The 20,212-nt window shown below is 52.0% G+C and overlaps 1 protein-coding gene across 20 annotated transcripts in view; it reads left to right on the forward strand.

Annotated features, from left to right (window-relative positions):
- The window catches only part of LOC112839198 (carboxyl-terminal PDZ ligand of neuronal nitric oxide synthase protein), a 279,718-nt gene that overhangs the window by 223,653 nt on the left and 35,853 nt on the right, over nt 1–20,212 (forward strand). For 18 of the 20 annotated variants that reach the window (XM_073884019.1, XM_073884022.1, XM_073884024.1 and 15 more), the window contains one exon: nt 13,336–13,444. In XM_073884019.1, the coding sequence (XP_073740120.1) occupies nt 13,336–13,444 (109 nt within the window). Of the gene's footprint in view, nt 1–11,642; nt 11,835–13,335; nt 13,445–20,212 lie in introns of those variants that run through there. The other 2 variants (XM_073884035.1, XM_073884033.1) reach the window with 2 other exon arrangements.

Genomic DNA, 20,212 nt, shown 5'->3' on the forward strand with positions numbered 1-20,212 from the left:
CATTGCCTTTGTTCACTGATGGGAAGGACAAAGCCCTCGGGGAAACAATTAAGCCTGTCAGATGCCTTAGCTGACACAGAGGCATTTGACAAGCTCTGTGCGAGAGAAGAGCTGCAAGGGTTTATCAACCAGGTCCCAGAAAAACCTGTTGCATCCCTGGCATGGCCTCCCGCCCTTGCCGCCCCCCCCCCGTGACTTTCCGGGACCCCTCCCGCCCCACGGGCCATCCCCACCAGCATGAATTAGTGCCCATCTCGGCTCTAAGGAGACTGCCGCGGACTTTTTCTGGCCGCACGTGCTTTCCTTTGGATCTATGTCACATCTGTGGGAGGCGTCCTCACCCCGCGGAAAGGGAAGGAATTAACCGACAGGTAAAGTGCAGGTGGGAGCTGTTAAAACAGCCTGTGCTTTAACCAGGACGGGCTTGACTAAAAAAGTCTTCCTGAGCTCTTGCCTCCGCCAGAGCCGACTCCTACGCACAAGCTCAGGACGGCCGCCAGGAAGCCCTGCCACAGAAGGAGAGGGCAACAAGCCGGGGCAGGCCCAGCCCACCTCCGGCTGCTTCGGAGTCAGTGCCCTCGTGACTCTGTCCCCAGGCAAGCTCTGCACCCAGACCCCGTCCCCGGCCGTCTTGGTTGTATCTTCAGACCTCAGTTTCCCTCTCCTTCCCCCTGGATCTTGAGGCTATTTCTGTTTTGTTTCTTCTTTTTTTAGCTTATAAATAGGCCCAGGTTTTGCCATCCAAAAGAGAAAAGGCGCGCCCAGAACCTACCTTCTTATCTTGTCCCTTCCCTGCCAGACTCTTCAGGGTAATTGCTCTTGTGGTGTGTATTTCCAAAACCCCTGCTCATTGCTCCGCTCATTATATTTGGGCTCCGCACCAAGTCTGCCCTCCCTGTGGTCGCCGGGGATGTCTGAGTTGCTAATCCCTGGCTCGCTCTGCAGCCTCATCCCCTTCGATCTCTCTGGAGCACTGAAGGCCATGCACCTTCCCTCCTTCTGGAGACTCTCCTCCCGCACTTCCGTGGTGGTTTCTTGTGTTCCTTCTCTTATCTCCTGGTCTTTTCCTTTTTTTTTTTTTTTTTTTTTTTGGATGACTCCAAAAAAGTTCTGCCCTTTGTTTCAATCAACTATTAACAGGGTTCTCAGTGAGCCCTCTTCCTTCTCTACTTGCTACTTGGGGGGATCTTCTGTTTCCCATGGCTGGAGTTGCCCTCTGCGTCCTGGTGGCTCCTAAGTCTGGGCCTCTCTCGCAATCCCTTCTTTCTACTTGTCTCACATGCAGGGCCATCTGAGTACTTTGGTCACCCCTCAGCGTTGACATGTGCAGAACCCACACCACTTCCCTGTGCCCTCAGCTTCTGTGTCCCATGATCTGGTTAGTGTTTAGTCCACCCAACTCAGGATGCTCTCCCTCCCCCTCCTCGTCCTCACGTCCAGAGAAATGGCTCTGGAATCCATGTCCTGCTACGCGTCATCACTGCTGCTGCCTTAGACCTTCAGCTTTCCTTGCCTGGACTTCGGGCCCACCGGGCTGGTTGCACAGACCGTGCACTGCCCAGGTCCAGGCTGTGTCAATCCCCCTGCCCTGTGCTTGGCACCTGACTCACCCAGTCTAGCTCTCGTGACTGTTTGTATGTCTGTGGATGAGAAAACGAAAACTTGACCATTAGAAGACTCACCCAGTGCCTCACAATTGGAAGCAGCAAGACTGAGATTGGAGTCCAGCTCTCTTGCCAGGCAAGCCCCCAATCCAGATTCTTCCTCTTCCCCCACAGCTTCCATATTGTAGTAGCCTCTCTTTGGCTTCCCTTCTTCTGCTCATGTCTCCGGCAGTCCATCCGGCTACCACCATGACTACCAACTATGTCACTCCCCTGCGTAGGTCCCCGTCAGTGCCATGAGCACACAAAGGGACAGCTGGGCTGTGTGCAGCAGGCCCTGTCCTCCCTCTGCTCTCGTCTCCTGCTGGTCCCTTGCATGTGCTGGGTTCCTGGTGCCAAAGCACACTGGGTTATTTCATGACTGTGCCCCCATTTTTTTTTTTAAGAGAGAGAGCATGTGTATGAGTGGGGGAGGGCAGAGGGTGAAGAAAAGGGAGAATCCCAAGCAGGCTTCCACGCTCAGTGCAGAGCCCGACGCGGGGTTCAGTCATGACCTGAGCCGAAACAAGAGTCGGATGCTTAACTGACTGAGCCACCAGGGTGCCCCCCCTTTTCCTTTGACTCCATGACTTTCTCTATGCAGTTTCCCTTACAAGGAATGTTCTCCCTTCCTCCGTATGACGGCTAGCTTTCCTTTGCTCGTCCAGATCTGCTCCCCACCAGGCTAAGTGCCTGCAGGCTGGCCGGTGGGTTCCATCAGTGGGCTGCCTCCCCGTCATGAGGGCCCCTGCCAGGTGGCACATGGTTCTCTCTCTGGGTTCTGGCAGCCACAGACCTTGGGGGCTCCCTTGCTGTTCTGTGCTCTCCCTGCACTCTGCCCTCACCTTTGTAAATAGTCCCCTAGTAAACTCACCTTGGATGACCTCCATTATCTGTTTCATGCCAGGCCCCAGCCTGAAGCATTCCCCTCCGTAATCCCTGTTACCCCCCACCTATTCAAGATGCTGCTCAGACAGCAGCTCCCCCATGCGCCTTTCCCAAGAGCAAGCGGCCTCTGCCTCCCACACGTCCTCGGGGCCCTGCTCCATGGTCTGTGCTCGCCCCACTACGGAGCACTGTGAGCTTCTCAAGGACAGGCTCTGGACCGGGCTCCGTGCTGCCTCCGGAGACCATCTGCTGTGGGGCCAGGGAGGGAGCAGGTAGGGTAAGACATGCATTTCTTAGAATAAAGTTATGCCGAACCACCCCCAGGGCACGATACTCCCTCAGCAGCTGCTCTTGGGTAGTGGGGGGACAGCCAAGAAGAGAGAGCTTGTGGCATTATGGCAGGAAGAAAAGAATTCTCAAGCCAGGACAGTCTTTCTTCACGACCTTCTCCCATCCCCCCACCCCTGGTACCTGGCTTCCTCGAGCCTTCCAACCCACCCCTTCCCCAGACTTCCAAAGTGAAAACAGAAGAACATTGAAAAGTGACTGGGAATTGAAATGAGGATGTGTCTGTTTCCCCCCCCCCCCATTTTGTTCTAAGATCTGTTTGTGGCTTGGAAGTAAAGATACATGGTTCTGTATAATTAAAAAAAGGGGGGAGCCACCTGGGTGGCTCAGCCGTTAAGCATCTGCCTTCGGCTCAGGTCATGATCCCGGGGTCCTGGGATCGAGCCCCGCATCGGGCTCCCTGCTCGGCGGGAAGCCTGCTTCTCCCTCCCCCACACCCCCTGCTTGTGTTCCCTCTCTCTCGCTGTGTCTCTCTCTGTCAAATAAATAAAATCTTAAAAAAAAAAGAAAAAAAAACCAAAACCATGAGATCCTGATTGAGAGGGAGCTGTCCCAGGACACATAGTCCTGCGGTGTGTGTGAGGGGTAGGGGTGTTGACCCCGGCCCCGGCACCACCTTCTTCTGTCCTCGAGTCCTGAGAGGAAGTGCCTTCAAGTGAGCTGTGATTCAGACCTTCTCTGATGCAGGATCGGGAAGCGGGTCAGAGCAATCAGAGAAAGAAAAGTACCTGGTCATGCCAGCCAGGCACTCTGAGCCCTGGGAAGGGGAGTGGGTGCCCTCTCCTCAATTCCTGTCGGGCCCAGGGGGATTCCCATGTGCTGAGCACGTGATGGGGGAGGTGGATTAAAGCAGAGGACGGAGTGTGTCATGGGATGAATCCCAGGAAGCTCCAGGTGGGTCATTTGAGGACTGAATGCCTTTGGAAAAACTAGGGTGAGCGTTTATGGTATTCCTGGGTTGGTCTATTTGGAGAAACTTGGGTGGAAGGTGGGCAGTCGGGGATAGCAAAGAAACCAAGCACCTCTCCCCCAAGTGTCCACTGAAAATCTTACCCATGTGAGGATGAATTTATAGGCAACCAGAGAGAACCCATGTAGGCATCAAGGGCTTGAGAAAATAACTGGAGTAAGGAAATTCGGAGTTTCTAGGTGGCTTCAGTGCACCATACCGCCGCCTTCTAGCTGGGTAGAAAGAGAATAATAACAGTCTAACATTGAGCTGATATTTGATGGTTCCCAATCAGCTCTGTGGGCAAGCAGGTCACGTAGAAGTGAGGAGCCTAGCTAAGATGGCTGGGGTCCAGATTCTGGCTCGGAGACCGTCATGGGTCGAATTGTGTCCCCTCAGAAAGAGAAGTCCGGGTCGTCACCCTTGATACCCGTGACCGTGCCCTTGTTTGGCAGGAGGGACTTGGCAGATGTGATTGAGTTAAGGTGAGGTTGTCGTGGGTGGACTAGGGCACAAGTCTACTGACCGGTGTCCTTGTAAGAAGAGGGGGATTTGGAGAAAGACACGGGACGCACAAAGAAGGTGGCCACATGTGAAGCTTAGAGGCAGCAGATGGGGAACCCCAGATAGAAAGCCAGGGAGCACCCAGGATCCCTGGCAGCTGCCGGAAGCTGAGAGAGAGAGAGAGAGAGAGAGAGAGGCATGGGAGGGACCCTTTCTCGGAGCTTCTAGAAGGAACTACCTCGGCCAACACCTTGATTTCTGATCCCTGGCCACCCAAACTATGAGAGATTAAATTTTAGTTTTTCAAGCCATCCATGTGCTAATTTATTACGGCAGCCCCAGGAAACAAATACAGGTGCCTACTAACTGGCTGTGTGACCTTGAGAAAGTTGGGCAAGCCTTCTGTTCCCTCCTCTCTAAAAGGGGGGTAGTAATAGATGTTGTGGAGGGTTCAGTGACTTTTTACATACCAGGTGATTAGAGCACTGCCTGGCACATGGGGGGCACACAGCGGATTAGCAAATACTCTGATCAATTTAGTCAAGATTTTTGAGCCAGGCATTGTGCCTAAAGCCTTTCATTTGATTCGCGTGACGATCTTGTGAGCCTCTTCTTGTGCCATTTCACAATTGAGGGAACTATGAGCTGGAGTCTTTTTTATATTTTTTAAAGATTTTTTATGTTTTCATTTGAGAGAGAGAGAGCACAAGCAGGGGGAGAGGCAGAGGCAGAAGCAGGCTCCCTGCTGACCTGGGAGCCTGATGTGAACGAGGCTCAGTCATGACCTGAGCAGACGGCAGACACCCAACCATCTGAGTAACGCAGGCTCCCCTGTTGAGTTGGGGTCTTAAGTGGCTTTGAGTAGCCTCCACTGAGGCTTTGTGGCTCTGTTCTGTCAGTCTTGTTGTTCCAGGAAGATCACGGGGACCTCAAGGTGCACAGGGACATGGGGGAAGGAAGGGTGTGAACTTCTGATTATGATCTGTTTTGCATTGCGAAGACCTTCGCCTAACCCATCTACACATGCTGCTTGAAGAAGAGGAGTGTTCCCTGTCTCAAAAGCAAGAGGATCAGCTGTTCGTGGGGAAGGAGAGGAAGACAGCTTTGTACGTGAGGCTCCCCCAACACACCCCAGGTGAAGGAGCTCCCCCTTTCACTCTGCTCTCTGGCTCTGGAAGGAGAGTGGTGTCTCTGAGCAGGAGTCTTCGGGAAGCCCAAATGTCCTCAGAAGTGTGGGAAGGATGAGCTGACCCTCAAAAGACACAAACATTGGACGGCGTAAGCCCAGCTAACAGACTCAGGAACAGAGGAGCAAGAATGGGCAGCCCGTGTAAAGCTTGGTGTTTGAACACCGAAAGCAGGTGGTAGCTGTTTGGGAGAAGTCACCGGCATTGGAGAGAAGTTAGCCTTGAAGCCTAGGAAGGGATTTTTGCCGAGGGACGCTGGCCTGTTTTTTGCCTGCCTGTCAAGTACCGGACAAGAGGAAATGAGCTTATCACAGCGCTCGGTGTTTGGAAAGTGCTATTGGACGGTTTGTGGTTGACTCAAGTAAAGCAGGGGAGACTCGAGGGGGACATCAGAAAGAGCTTCACAGGACAGCTGTGAAATGGGCAGATTCGTTAACTGCTGCTTGGGCCTTGGGGCTGCCTTCACTCGACTTTCAGAAGAGAAATGTGGCTTTGCCTGACTCGCGCTAGATTTTAGAACTCAGCTGATGGCTCATCTCTTACCCTAGGTACGCTGTAGAGTAATAATTTGGACATTTGTATACCTTTCTACCTTGAAGAAACCTTCAAAATGGCTGCAGGGTTTGCGTTTCTCTGCCTGTAGTTGAGCAGGTGGGCTCCCCCAGAGCCTCTGGCGTCCCCCCAGAGCCCACTGTTGGGGTGCAGGTCTGCGAAGACACACGGAGCACGATGGGTCCCAGCACCGGGGATGGCTGTTCAGTAGGCAGACCAGTTCCACGAGCGACTGTGGGACCAGCTCATGAGCTCATCACCATCCCCTCATGCCAGAGAGCCCAGGCTGAGGACGCATCGGAGGGAAGCAGGCCTCACGTCAAGAACGGCTAAAATGAGGGACTGAGAAGACAGAAATGGAAGGCACTTGTAATAGGAGAAAACCAGCCGAAGTGATAAAGAGCCCTGGGAATACAGCGGGAGGAAAAGATAATCAGACCAAAGCAGTAATAAGAGAGAAAAATGATCACCGTGAAGGTCAGTTTTATCTAAAGATTCAATTAAAACTAAGAGGCATGGAAAAAGTGTGACGAGCAGGGGCAGGAGTGTGGGCGCGTGTGCACGCGGCAGGGCTGGCGGGCAGAGAAAGACACACCAGTCCTCGGGCGACACACGGGGGCGGGAGCAGGGCGCCCCAGGACCCGTGTGCTTTTTTAAGGAGCGCTTGAAAGGGCAAGGACTGCTGTATACTCGTGTGCTTCTGTGAGCAAAGCACTGGGGGCTCCCTCCAAAGACCGCCTCTCCTGAAACTGCCCCCAGGCCCTCGGAGGCTGACACATTCATTTGGGGGAGGGTGGCTGGGCTGCCTGGGGGCGTCCTTGCTCCTGCGGGTGGGCGGGAGTCACGCAGGATTTTCCCAGGACCTTCCCAGGACTGTGCTGTCCTTGGCTGGTCTGACACATCAGGGCGGTTCTGGTGTCTGTCTCCTGCACTTTTCACCTGTGCTTTGTTCTTTCCCAGAGGTTTGGCCTTGAGAAGACCCCACTGGGGGCACCTGGCTGGCTCAGTCGGTGGAGCATGCAACTCTTGATCCTGGGGTTGTAGTTTCGAGCCCCACATTCGGTGTGGAGATGACTCAAAAATAAAATCTTAAAAAAAAAAAAAATCCCATTGGGTTTTGTCTCTGCCATCTGCAAGTTACTCGGTAGCTTGTCTTTCCAGTCACAGCCCATTCCTCTCTGTCCTTGTGGGTGTCTTTTGGGTTAGGAATGCCCACACCTCTGAGACCTCAAGAGGAAAATCTCTGCTGCCTTCCAGCTGGAGGCCCCTGCCCCACCCACGGTGATGTCAAGGGACCAGTGATGATTTCTCTTTGTTCTTTCACTTGCAGGCTCACAGTTTAAAAGTATTTCTACAGCACTTCATGGGTTACAGAGTATTTGCCCATCCACGGTCTCGCCCACTCTCAATCTTTGCCCCTCCCAGAACTTTACAACCGCTCTGAGAGAGATTTTTATTCTCATTTCAAGGAGGAGAGGAGGAAAAAAACGGCCCGAGGCCCCATGCGGGCTCTAGACCCCCTACCCTGGGGTTCCCTGCTTTGGGCTGTGGCAGGCCCCAGGCCGGCTAGTGAGACCCTCCTGGCAGGCTGTGAGCAGGACAGGGTGTGGGGGCTCATGGGCGGGGCTCCCTATCTGTGGGTCTTGGGGGGGAAGCATGTGATTCTTCACATTCTCTGTAGCCAGTAGATTCCAAAGTCCCCACAGAGATGAGGGCGGGGGGGCGGAGCACTCACACTGGGGGGCGTGGCCATGCTGGTGTAGACGGCGTCCTATCAGAGAGAAGGATGGTGACAATAACCAGGAGCCTGAGAGGCAGGAAGGGATGAGCACTTGAGGACAGACGTGCAACCTTAGTGATTCCAGTTGGTCCCAAAAAGGTGAGCCTGTGGAGAAAAATCATGGTGGCTACCCAGATTTTATATAGTGCTCCTTAAAAGAACACAGAATGGCAGGCAGAGCTTAAAAGCAAATGTGAGCGCAAAGGAGCAGGAGTGATGGACTGAGTTTCTGGGTGCAGTGGGCTCTCGGAAAAGGCTGAGGATGAGAGAAATAGCACAGGGTAGGGCGGCATGGGACCAGAAGCTCCCAAGCCTCTCTACATCCACACGTTCCATTTTTCTACCTCTCTCTTTTTTCCTTCAGTGGAGAACTATCTGATCTTCAAACCAGAGACCCTAGAATATAGGTGACTTACAAAGCAATGTTTAAGAACCGTGAGGAAAAAAGGTGCCCCTCCTTTAAGTGTGTCTGGGCCTCAGGTACTTGGGTCCTGGGGTCCTAACGAATGAGATGCGAGAAAATGGCCAGGATAAGACATTCCATGCCACTTTGTAGGAAGGAGGAAACTCTAGTGAACTCATCGAAGAGATCATTAAGCGGACGGTCTATGAGAGCTCGGAAAAGGAAGTAGTGATTACCAGGCACCAGCCCTAAAAACCGATGACCCAGGTATGCTTAGGGAGCCCGCCCTTGAGTGCGGTCGTACAAGTCGGCTTCGAGCCTGAGTTGACCACAGTGCGAAGCAGCGAGATGCTCTCACTCAATGAAAAACCACACTCAGAGATGTCCAGAACATGATTCCGTTCTGTGTCCTTGGCAAGAGTCCCTGGAGAGTTGGGGTATGTACAGAAAAGGAGCGTTCACAAGGAAGAGGGAACCCCTGTTTACTGAGCAAGCAACTTGCCGCGTGCTGGGCGTTGTGCTAAGTGTGGGCTCTATGTGTGTTTTAATACTTCATACCATGCAGGGATTGCTAATAGACCAATTTAAGTGAGGAAGGATAGGGTTATGTCAGCGGAGTGGTTGGGCTGAGGTCAGTAGCTGGGGAGTGGAAAAGCTATGACTTGAACAGAGATGTTTCTCACCCACCGTCCTCTGTGCAAGCCTGGCGGAGCGGTAAAGTGATGGACATGGGCCCGCACAAGGACTATTGAAAGAGGAGGTAGTGAAGTCATTTTAACAACAAGGGGAAGAAACAGAGACATGGCGGTGGCTTCCAAATATTCAGAAGGTTGCCCTTTGGAAGGAGGGTTAGCCTTGTTCTCCAAAGCCCCCAATGGGTGGAAGTAAGGCGGTGGTGTGGAGGTAGTAAGACCACTTACCATTCGCTAACCACTTGCTGCTAGAAGCTCCCCTTGCTGTGTGCATTCCTCCTCCAAACCCCAGGGGGTGAGGTGCAGCCCTCTGATCATCTCCATCGCGCTGGCAAAGAACCGCAGGGAGATAATGACCAGGATCTCCCACTAGTCAGTGGCTGAGCCCGGGCCTAAGATCGGGGTCTGGCCCACACCAGCATTTTCAGCCATTTCCCTTTGCTGCATTCCTGTTGGTAGATTTCTAATCAGCATAAGGGAAAATGCCCAAGTAACGAGAAGTTCCCAAAAAGGGAGCCCTCTATCAGGGAGCCGCCCTTCACCGTGACAAATCCTGAGGGGCAGGGACGCTGGGTTGGATCCAGGCCTGATGACCATGCAAGGTGTCTTTGTGAAATTCTATTTTTATCCTGTGCTCTTGAGATGTAACAAGTTTACTTTAGATTAATAGTCGAGGCAAGGGGGTGTTGGTGGGTCTGGTGGTTCTTTATCGCTCTGCCAACCTGAATTCTGCGATAAGCTCCAAATCCAGTTTCTCTGAGATACCGTTTCTAGTTCAGTCATTTATGATAAGTTCATGGATAGAACAATCCGTAGGATAGTTTACTGCTATAGCTTTGAAGAGTAACAGTTCCACTGGCAGGTGAAAATCATTATTCTATGCATATTTGAAAATAAAAACAAGAAATTTGAAGGGGGAACAGAACCTAACAAAACCCTGTAATCATTATTACAGTATCATGAACTATTCTGGTATCTCACCTTTTTGGAAGCAGGATCAAAACCGTACCAGACTTCAGGATAGAGAAGGGGGAGAAAACCTTTTCCTTAATCTCTGGAGCACTCATGTTGGTCTCCTCCCTGCCCCCATTCCCAGCACACACAGTCACAGTCCTTAAGACAACCAGGGTATGAAGAAATAAGGGTTCTTGGAATATGTTTCTAGATCTGGAGTTTTGGACCTGCGGCCTTCATTTGTTGGTTTATTCATTTGTTGGTGAATGAGGTCATATGGAAAAACTTTGCGGCTTGACTGTGTTGGTGGATACTCTTCTAAGCTCTGACTAGCTGACATTTTAGCTAGGTTAGCTAGAGGTTCTTTTTCTTTCTTTCTTTTTTTTTTTTTTTTTGGTTATTTATCTTTAATCATGACACGTTACGTTTCTGAACTCAGACCTAGCAGCACCGTCTCCAGAGAGCCCCAGTCCCCAGGGACTGCATCCACACACGGCTGTCCTCATGTTTGCTGGAAGGCTGCTTTGTCCGTCAGGGGAAGGTCAACCTCCCCTGCTGCCGTTCCTGGCCGCCTTCCGGGTCTCCGCGTCCTGTTGGCATGCTGCTCTGCCTTCATTTCTGCCCTATCAGTTTTCATTCCAGTTCTCAGTCCTTAGGGCATTGCGTAGTACTTAAAAACTCAAAAGTGGAAGGAGTTTTATGTATGATTCAACTGAACTAACTGACCTCACTTCCTTGGTCCGGGGCGGGGCGGGGGGGGGGGGAGAAATGAAAAACCAGATGGACCGCATCATGGGTCGGGTGCTCACTAATGGCAGCACGATGCCTCGCTCCCCCGCAGCTGGTGTTAGGAGCCTTCTTTGTGCCCATTACCATGTTGGCACTGAAGACACCAGGATGTGGTCCTTTCTCCTTCAAGGAGCTCTAGCATAAACACTGCACTTATAAGGCAGGTGCTGTGGGAACGGGGAACCCCAGGGGGTTGGGGCAGGAAAGCATCTCTGACCCGAGTCTTCAAGGACACGGGCTGTCACGGCGGTGGCAACGGCAGGTAGACGTGTGTGACTAGTTCTGAAGGACTCTGTAGGTCAGGACTCTGGGAAGAGACGAAAGCAGGAAGGTAGCCATGCTGAGGAGTTTGGACTGGATTTCGAAGGCAGTAGGAAGCCTTTGAGAGGTTTTTAGAGGGAAATAACGAGATGTAGTTTGTGTTTTTAAAAATACCACCTTGCTAGCGAGGTAGAGAATGGGTTGGCCATAGGGGAGCTAGGAAGCAGAGAGAGATGCTAGACAGGTTGCAGAAATCCAGGTGAAAAAAGAAGGATCTGTGAACTAGGGCAGTACCATGGAGAAGAAGCAAATACATTTCCAAGCCATGTTGAGGAGATGGGCTGCAAAGAACGGGGTCGTGAGCAACCGATGGAAAACAAGGGAGGAAGTCATGGATGTGGCTCAGGCTTCTGGCTTGAGCGGGTCCAGGGCCCCTTGTTCAGATGGGACTTGGGAGAAGGAAGGTCTCGTTTGCTTGGAGAATTACAAGGATGCTGATTAATTCAATGGGGGGGGCACGATAAATTTGAGAAGCTTCAGAGACGTTCAGCGGAGGACATCTAGAAAGATTGCCGTGGGGGAGGGCTGGGTCTCAGGCAGGGGGTGCCGAGGTACAGCAGTCCCTTCCATGTCCCTTCCCTCTCTCAGAAGCCGCATTAAACAGACCCACCTCTCATCTGCGTCACTCACAGTTGGTGGACACGTGAGACGTACTGATGTGACTTCGACCCCAGTGAGCAGAGGAATGGGGTCCCCGAGGTGACCTTGGATTTCTTGCCAGGATTGTTCTTCTCTGTGTCGACCTTCCTTCCGAATGTCCCTCCCAGGCTCCTTGGGGTCCTTGGCGAGAATCTCAGTAACAAGGCTATTGAGAGAGCGTACTGGTAAGAAGTACAAAGGCACTTTACTCATTATTGCATCTTTCCGATAACCTGGCCAGGTGTTGCTATTAATCGTCTCGTTTGACAGGTGTCGCAGTCAGTGGCAAAGTTGCGGATTTGACTCTAATTCCCATTCTCTTTCTGCAAAGTACATGGCACTGACTAACAGGAAAACAGATCGGCCCGTTAAATCCTCGGATGCAAGTCACCGGGGTTATTACTGAGGAAGAGATGTTTTAGGGCAGTGATGTGGCCCAGAGGTGTTTCTCCGGAGCCACCCTCTCCTTGGCTCGCCCCAAACCGGCCCCACGGACGCGCCCCCAGTTCTTCCCTCCTTTGCCCCATGCTGACCACACTCGGACCTGGCCGATCCTGGGGCACCCCCATCCTAGGCCCCCCTTCAGACTCTGCCACTGGGGCCCTGCTTACAACATTCCCCCTTTCCACAGCCTTCCCTCCGCCTCCTCTCTTGCCCCCAGCAGCCAGAAAAGAGCAGCAGGAAGTGAGTCCTCTGCTCAGAAGCCTCCAGTGGTTTCTCTTCTCACCTGGAGTCCACACCCTGACCTTCCAGGGCCCCCGTGTGCTGGCCTCTGGCCGCTTCCGTGACCCTGTCACCGAGCACACGCCCTCCACTTAAGCCACCCTGACCTCAGGCCGTTCCTTGGACGCTTCCGGCACCTTCTGAATGCCACAGGGCTTTCACGGAGCGGTTCCCACTTCCTGCCGTGGTGTCGCCCAGGTGGTTCTGTGGGAGGTTCCCTCTCGCTCAGGCCTCTGCCTCTCCGTGGGACCTTCCCTCTGGCCACGCTGGCCAAAGCAGCCGCCACCGCCACGCTCTGCCCCTCGTTCGGCCTCTGTCCTCAGAGTCCTCGTACTGTTTGTTTATTGGGATCGCCTGCATGTGAGCTCTGTGGGTTTCGGGCCTTTATCTGTCCTGCTGCTGCTGGGATAGCGCCCGGCCCACAGCGTGCTTGCGGGGGACTGGGGGAGCCACGGAATGAGCACCTGGAGGCCGTGGGCCTGCCGGAGAGGGACAGGAAGCGAAGTCACTACGGTGGAGGGACTCATAATGGAACAGAGTATCTTCATCTCCCCCAGCGTGGCCGGCATTGCTGGCTCCCTGACTCTCCGCATTTGGAGAGAACCATAAACAGGTATCCGGAAACTTGCCCACATTTCCACGAGTAGGATGCGGATTTATTGCCCTGATAAGGACGGCAATGGTTTGTTTTTTTTTGTTTGTTTGTTTTTTCCCCTTCTAACACACAAGTTACCAGCACAGATTTGCTGCCTAGTAATAGCGTGGGGTCCATGTCCTACCCATGCCCCCACTTCTGAATCTGGAGCTCACTCCAGGGAGTGTCTGGAGCCTGTTGAAAGTGCCACCTGCTTTCACAGGAAGAAGCGAGCTCTGTCTTCAGCGTGCCCTTAAACGGAGGTTTCCTTGTTGGAGATTTGAACCTAATGCCATCTTCGGTGCATTTTTCTGTTGCTCTTCCTATAGGATCTTCTACGTCTCTCATGATTCCCAAGACCTGAAGATCTTCAGCTATATCGCCCGAGATGGTGCCAGCAATATCTTCAGGTGTAACGTCTTTAAATCCAAGAAGAAGGTAAATGGGCAGTCTTCGGTCATTTTTTATTTTCCTCTGACAGACCCAGAGTAACTCCCCTCCCCAACGTTGACCCATCCCCTGTTGTTGGAGAGGCAAGATTCGAGGTGGTTCTCTGCGTGCACGACATGGGGGAGCCTTCCGATTAGACTGTCAGTGCCCCTGTGTAATGAAGTTCCCCTTCAGTTCCATCCCCACTTTGTACTCTGTGACATGTGGACAACTGGAGAGATCTCGACCATCGGATGAGGGCTCTGGAACGGGACAGGTGGATCACACCAGGAGTGATGCCCACTTTGGCGTGTGGTAGGCGAGAAGCACGGCCGTTGACTTAAGTGACCTTTCATCATAATTTTGTATATCGATCAGGGGTCTACAAATCATGACACGTGGAGTCTAGCGTGTAGACTCTGTGTGCGAGGCGGGTTGTCCTGGGTGGTTATTTTGGGGTCGTAACCTTGATGCTTGAGTAAATGCAATGTTGGCAGTTTGGTAGATGCTTTTTCTATCATTTCTCCAGGAATTTAACACAAGACTGAGGTTAGAAACCTGGGGTCTAGCCCCTGCCCCACTAGAGCCCTGAGAAATATTATGTGGGTCACTATCCCCAGTGGGTCTCAGCTTCCTTGTCTATAAAACAAAGAGGAGAGTCAAAAGCAGTTTCCTAAAATGGCTCCTGGAAAATATTTACCATCCAAAATGTTCCGTGTTAAAACTCTCCTCCTTGAATTTGCCAGGAAAGTCCTGAAGTTCGAGAAACCCTTTAGCTCTGTTTAACCCAGCATTTCGCAAAACTGTTTCAGCCACGGGATCATGTTTTTGCCTTGTAATCTGTGTAATATCCTAGGAACTATTTTTCTGCAGAAGAGATTTCGGGAAACACTTTATTTATGCCTTTGAGATTCCTTACGCATCTGCTGTTCTGTTCATAAACCACCGAGCATGGCTTTCTGTGAGGACGACTTCCAGATCCCTTCCTGTGGACCCCTGCTTTGACGCCGTATGACATCGTATACTATAAAGCATCTTTAATAGATTTGTAGGGACCTTGTCAAGTGGGCCTAATAAGAATAATACATGACAGGGTCATAATTAGTGAATCTTATGTGTCCAGTCCCCCCACCGTGGCTCCACAACGAGAATTCTGCTTTGCTGATTTAGCTTCTTCCTCTGAGGAGATTGGTGCCCTTGGCCACCACCTTTTCCCAGGCTTTTTAACGCAAATCATGGAATTTGGATAGAAGGAGCTGGAACCGGAAAGGTGGAAGGAAAATGCGCAAGTTGGCAGACTTCTAGATGATAATACAGTGGAGCGAAATGTGTAAGTGGGGCTAAGTCGAGCCGCATACTGAAGACCTGATAGGAAGAGGAGGAGGGAGGGGGAGAAAGATAAGCCAGAGAGGCAGTGGATGAGCACAGGGGGCAGTGGATGAGCACAGGGGGCAGTGGATGAGCACAGGGGGCAGTGGATGAGCACAGGGGGCTTGGGAGGGTGAAAGGCTCTTCTATAGCTTTGAGGTACAGGGGATCTGGGAAATGCAAAGCGTTCCTGACAGTTAAGAATCGGATCATCTGTAATGTGCTTTGACAGGTGCGACTAAAGACTACAATCCCCTTTTAATTCATTTTGAGTGCCCAACTGTCCACCTGACTTCAGTTTTGTCCAGAGACTGGACCACGTGGGCCTTGGGATTTATTAGAGCTACACATGGCAAGTTATAATTTACCAAGTACTTTAATATTTAATCTTGCTTGATCATTTTAAAACCCCTGTGAAGAAGTTAAGACAGGTAATTTTCACCCCCGACTTCTCAGATGACTAAATTGAAGCTCAGAGAGATGAAATGACTTGCTCACAGTCCCATGAAGAGGCACTGGCCAGAGTCAGGGAGCCAGGCAGAATTTTGAGCAGGAAGACCTGGGTAAAGGGTATCAGTCATTCTATTTGCTTTGCCGTCAGATCTAGCAGATTCAAACACAGTGGGGCCGTCCCATCCTTCTGCCAAAACCCGAGTCGGAGAGCAATGCCCACTGGGGCTTGGACCTTAAAGCAAAGCACAGAATTGAGTTCTTATTACCCGGTAACAAAGGAGTGGTCGCCCGGCTCCCCTCCCAGTTCAGCTTTTCCCATGTCTCCTAGCTCTCGGGGCTCATTCGGATCTCTGGCTCTTCTATTTTCTGTGTCCCTTTTCCCCTCACCTCCTGAGGCTGTAACTCTCGGCGGAGTGGGTTCTCAGGCCCTTTGCTGGCCTGCAGCCAGGCAGCTGAAAGAATGGTGTCCAGACAGCCTGGGAGGCCTGCTGCTGCTGAACTGTGGGTGGAAGGGCCAGTGAGGAGAAGTGAGTGTGCAGGAAAGCCCGCAGATGGGGTGGGGGTGGGGGGCTGCCTGCCAAGTTTTGCATGCTTATCCCGGTGAGCCTCTGGGGATGGTGACTTACTGTTGTGTAAGCCACTTCTGGTCTGGGGAGGTAAGACTTAGCTTGGGAAAGAGTTTTAATTAGCCAGTCATAGGAATACCTATGAAGTGGGGGGGGGGGGGGAAGAAGGGGTGTGGGGAGGGACTCCATGCACTAAGATGTGTCTTGCAGGGATGTTTTTGGAGCATTGGAGGTCAATCGATCGGGAGATCTCCTGACTGGCAGCCAGCAGACCTGGCTGTTCTCCAGAGCCTTCGTGTTGATCATAGTGTAGAAAGACTTCCTATGAGCTCCTTGCCGTGTCAGGGCTTTGGGGTATTGCTGTTCAGACCACACCGTGGCCCGTGTGGGCACCCAGGGCCTGTTTCCCATGACGGGCTCCTTATGTTGCTGTCGCCCCTTCCCTTCCCGTTCACCCTGGGGAGCAGAGCTGTCTCTTCTTTTGGTTGAGAATAGGGGTCAGGCATCTCTGCTGTCCTGGTGGAGGGCCCCCGTCCTTGCTCTGGCACAACCGTGATTCTGGATCTGTGGATCCCCACGCAGGTCGCTCACGCATATAGCCAGCGTGGTTCTCCTCTTGGGCTCTTGTCAGGAGCTAGATAGCAAAAGATCACGGGAAGCTAACCTAGCACCCGCTAGTCATCTAGGACTCTGGGTTACTCAAGTTCTGGCTTCGTAGGAAGTCATCTGTTTTGGTTACCTGCTGTGTGCCTGCCAGTCTTCTAAACTCTGCATGTGAGTTATCTTATTTCTTTTGTGAGATAGGTACTCTTAATGCTCTTCATTTTCCAGATGGGAAAACAGAAGCTTGAGGGACATAAGTCATAATAAGTGGAACTTAACCCAAGGAGTCTGACTCTTAACCACTCCATTTTACTGTTTTCCACCAGGAAGTTGCATAACAAGGAGTTGCCTTGTTCTCCCAAGACCTATTTGCGATGGGGTTCTCCTGCCCTTGTCATTTGGGGATGGAGAGCTCCTTAACTCTGTATGACCCAAGTCACTCTGACACAGATTTTCCTTCTGTTCCTCTCACTGTCTTTGTAGGATCTGTACTGACTCCGTTATATAGTTGGGGAAGGAAAGGGCCCAGGGAAGTGGGGTGCCATTGGTCACACCATGAGTCAACAGTGCTACTGATACTGGAACCGGGCCTCCTGCCGCCTCGTCCCGAGCTGTGGCCACTAACCTCTGTTGCATGAAACTCCTGGAAGGAACGTGAGCCTCTAGACTTGAGCTGCTCCAGCCACCAAGTGCAATGAAAGGCATCTCAGGAATGCGGGTGGTTGTGTGAAAGGATCCGGATTGTCAGGAATGAGTTCTGTGTGACTGGGAAGGCCTGCCCAGGACTGTTGGTGGGCGTGTGTCTGCGGAGGGGGTGTTCGTGCCCGCGTCGTTCAGACTTCTGTGAGAAAGGAAGGCTGGGAGTGGGTCTTTTCCTCGCCCAGGGGCATCCGGTGGAGACGTTTCCTCATGACCACGGCCACGGCATTCTGCTTCCCCTCCTCAGGCGGGATAGTGATAGTATTCATGTGCAAGGCCTCCGGCCTCTTGCATGGTCCCTTGACCTCTCCTGTGGAGTGGATGTCGCCCTCCTGTCTCGTCCTCCCAGCCCCGGGAGAATGAGGCTGTCGGCCCTGATTAAGTGCGACTGTACTTAATAGCGCAGCGGTGCGTGAAGTGTTGGTGATTAACAAGAGCTGCAGGAATCTCCCTGGTCTCTTCACGGGCAGCTCCTTGAAACCATTTTGCCTGCAATCACAGCTCAGTTGGTTTGGGTTAGGAGAAATTTCTTCCTCCTGTAATGCTGTCACCATCAGATGAGGGGCCACAGCTGAGAAGTCTCATGGTCCGTCCTTGAGTGCTTGCAATGGATTTTGAGCGATGATGACAGTCGTGGGCTAAACAATAAGTCACTTGCCCGGCCAAGTTTACAATGAAGGAGAGGGAGGTCTTACACTCAGGACAAGAGCCTGTTTTTTTATGTCTTAAATGTTGGGGTGGTGGGATGGGGTTGGGAAGTCAAAATAGAGAAACCACAGGTCTCCGAACTCATCTGGTCCAAACCTCTCTGTTTATGGATGAGGAAATCGGCTCCTGGAAAGGTGAGTGGGCTTGCTCACGGTCACGTGGGTGGTTACTGCCAGTACCGAGGTTATAACCCAGCCTTCTTTCCTCTGTGGTCCTGTGGTTCGTGGACTAGCAGAGCACGAGGAAGAACCCAGCAGTCTACTGGAAATTTTAAGATCCCCTATGTCCTGTCGATGTCGAAAGTCCCACTCACTTTGAAACTAAACTTTCCCTATAGTGAGCAATATTCTGGTGTCCCAGGCATTGCCTCAATCAAATTACAGATCAAGACCATTCCATAACCTGTTGGACAGAATCCCCACCCATCTCCCGTTTCAGAGCCTTCATACCTCGGATCTTCCTCTGTGTAGAATTCCAAATATATTCTCTTGCTTCAGCATTGTGAATTCTATACACTGCAGTCATTTGATAGATACAAGCTTAAATCTTTTACAACGGTTTAAAAAGGGAGCAAAGCACATTAAAGAAACATGCCCTTCAGTTCTATTTTTTTGTTGCTGAGACTGGTAGCTCAGGTCAGGGTAAGGGCACTGGACTTTATTGCTGTGATAGATGAGAAGAATTATAAACCCAGGAGCTGTACTGGAACGGACTTACTGGACTTCAAGTCCCCTGGAATTCAGAAGTACTCAGCAGACAGGTCTCCAGTGCGGGGTGCGGAGGCAGTAGATGAGAGTGGAGAAGCCAGGGCTGTGGACTAAGGGGGGGCTGCACCACGTTTCCCTCTTCCTGTTGCCTTTGCCATCTTCATCTTCATGATGAACACCTGCTCATCCCTTTCCTTACTTACCTGAAGACTCCTTACGTCATCTCCAGGAATTGTGAAATACAGCTTTTTCCAGGACAGTGAAATGCGGAGCAGTGCCCAGGGTCATTCATTCCTTAAGTCAGCTGTGGAATCAGACGGATAGCTACCATTCTTCACGTGTATGTTGCATTCGGAAGATTCTCCATGTCTACAGGGCCAACCGACAATGGGGTCCCCTAACATGGGAACAGAAGATAAAAATCATGACCGACTGTAGTTTTTCCCTGGATCAGCGAAGTACAGGGGCATCAACCTTTTGATTTCTGTCTTCCTGAAGCTACCACTGCAGGCTCTTGTGTGCTTTTGAGCGGCCGCCCACTCTCACGGAGAACATGGCCTTAGTTCGTGGTGGCCGCTGCAGTTCACCGGATACCGACACCCGTTAGGCGTTCGTTGGCACCTACAAGAGGACAGCGGTTGGTTGTGTCTTGACCCCTGTGCTGGACGGAGGGATGGCCTTGTTGGGGGGCGGGCGGTGAGAGGGAGGGAGGCTTTGTCAGCATGAGTAAGTAGAATGGTCTAAAGAAGCATTTCTGTGTGTCGTGATGGTAAGTGGTACAAAGTTGTAAGACCACTTCCTTTCCAGGTCTGTTTCACAAAATTGCCTGTAATCGGCACTCTCCTGAGCTGCTGTGCTCCCCATCTGTGGCCGAGAGCCACTCCGAGAGGTTAGATATTCCTTCCCAGCTTTGAAAAACATCAAAGCGACCACAGCCAGCCTAATCTTGACAACTGAAAGCCCACAGATGCTTTGGGGCTGCTGATGGAAAGTGGCTTTTGGACAGGAAGATTTGATCCATGTGGCCGAGGACTTTCAGGGGGCTTTTGTGAGACTAAACTGGATTTGTCCAGAAACCGTGCAGTATAGGGATGCTTTGTAAAAATCTAGCAAATTCCAGAGAACGGCCAGGTTCTGGAACTGGAGAAGGCCGCCTTCCCAGCATGCCGCTTGTGTGTTCTGCTCTGTGCCTGGCTGCCTTGACATCTTTTCATCTCCCCTTTGATTTCCAAAGGCCCGTTTGTGATCATGAGGTGTGAGCAGCTCCTTGTGACCCGTGGGGACCTATGGAAAGGGTTCTTTTGGGAAAGCTGCTTTTAGTGAGAGTCCTCCCTCGTGGACTTAGACATGGTATATGAACTATTAAGTCTTAGCACATGTGAGCCCTGCATTCCCGGGCGGCAGGCAGAACCGGTTGTCTTGCTTGGAAGGCCAGAAGGCCTGGTCCCTGGGCGGCGCAGGCGCAGCCAGCAGGAACCAGCATGGCTGTGCAGATGGCACCAGTGGGGGGAGGGATAGGCCCTGCCTGGTGCGGGTTGGCCTTATATGGGAATCCGAGCCATCTTCAAGTCATTTCCCCCATCAGGGTCCTTACATGGAAATCCACTAAAAGTAGACTTCCCACTGGTGAGGGGAGGCAAGCCTGCAACGTCAGAGGGCGCCTGAACTCACAC

This window comes from Callorhinus ursinus, unplaced genomic scaffold (assembly GCF_003265705.2).
Source record: "Callorhinus ursinus isolate GAN/ISIS: 27379988/994484 unplaced genomic scaffold, GSC_fseal_2.0 scaffold54, whole genome shotgun sequence".
In the NCBI taxonomy this organism is placed as follows: Eukaryota; Metazoa; Chordata; class Mammalia; order Carnivora; family Otariidae; genus Callorhinus; species Callorhinus ursinus.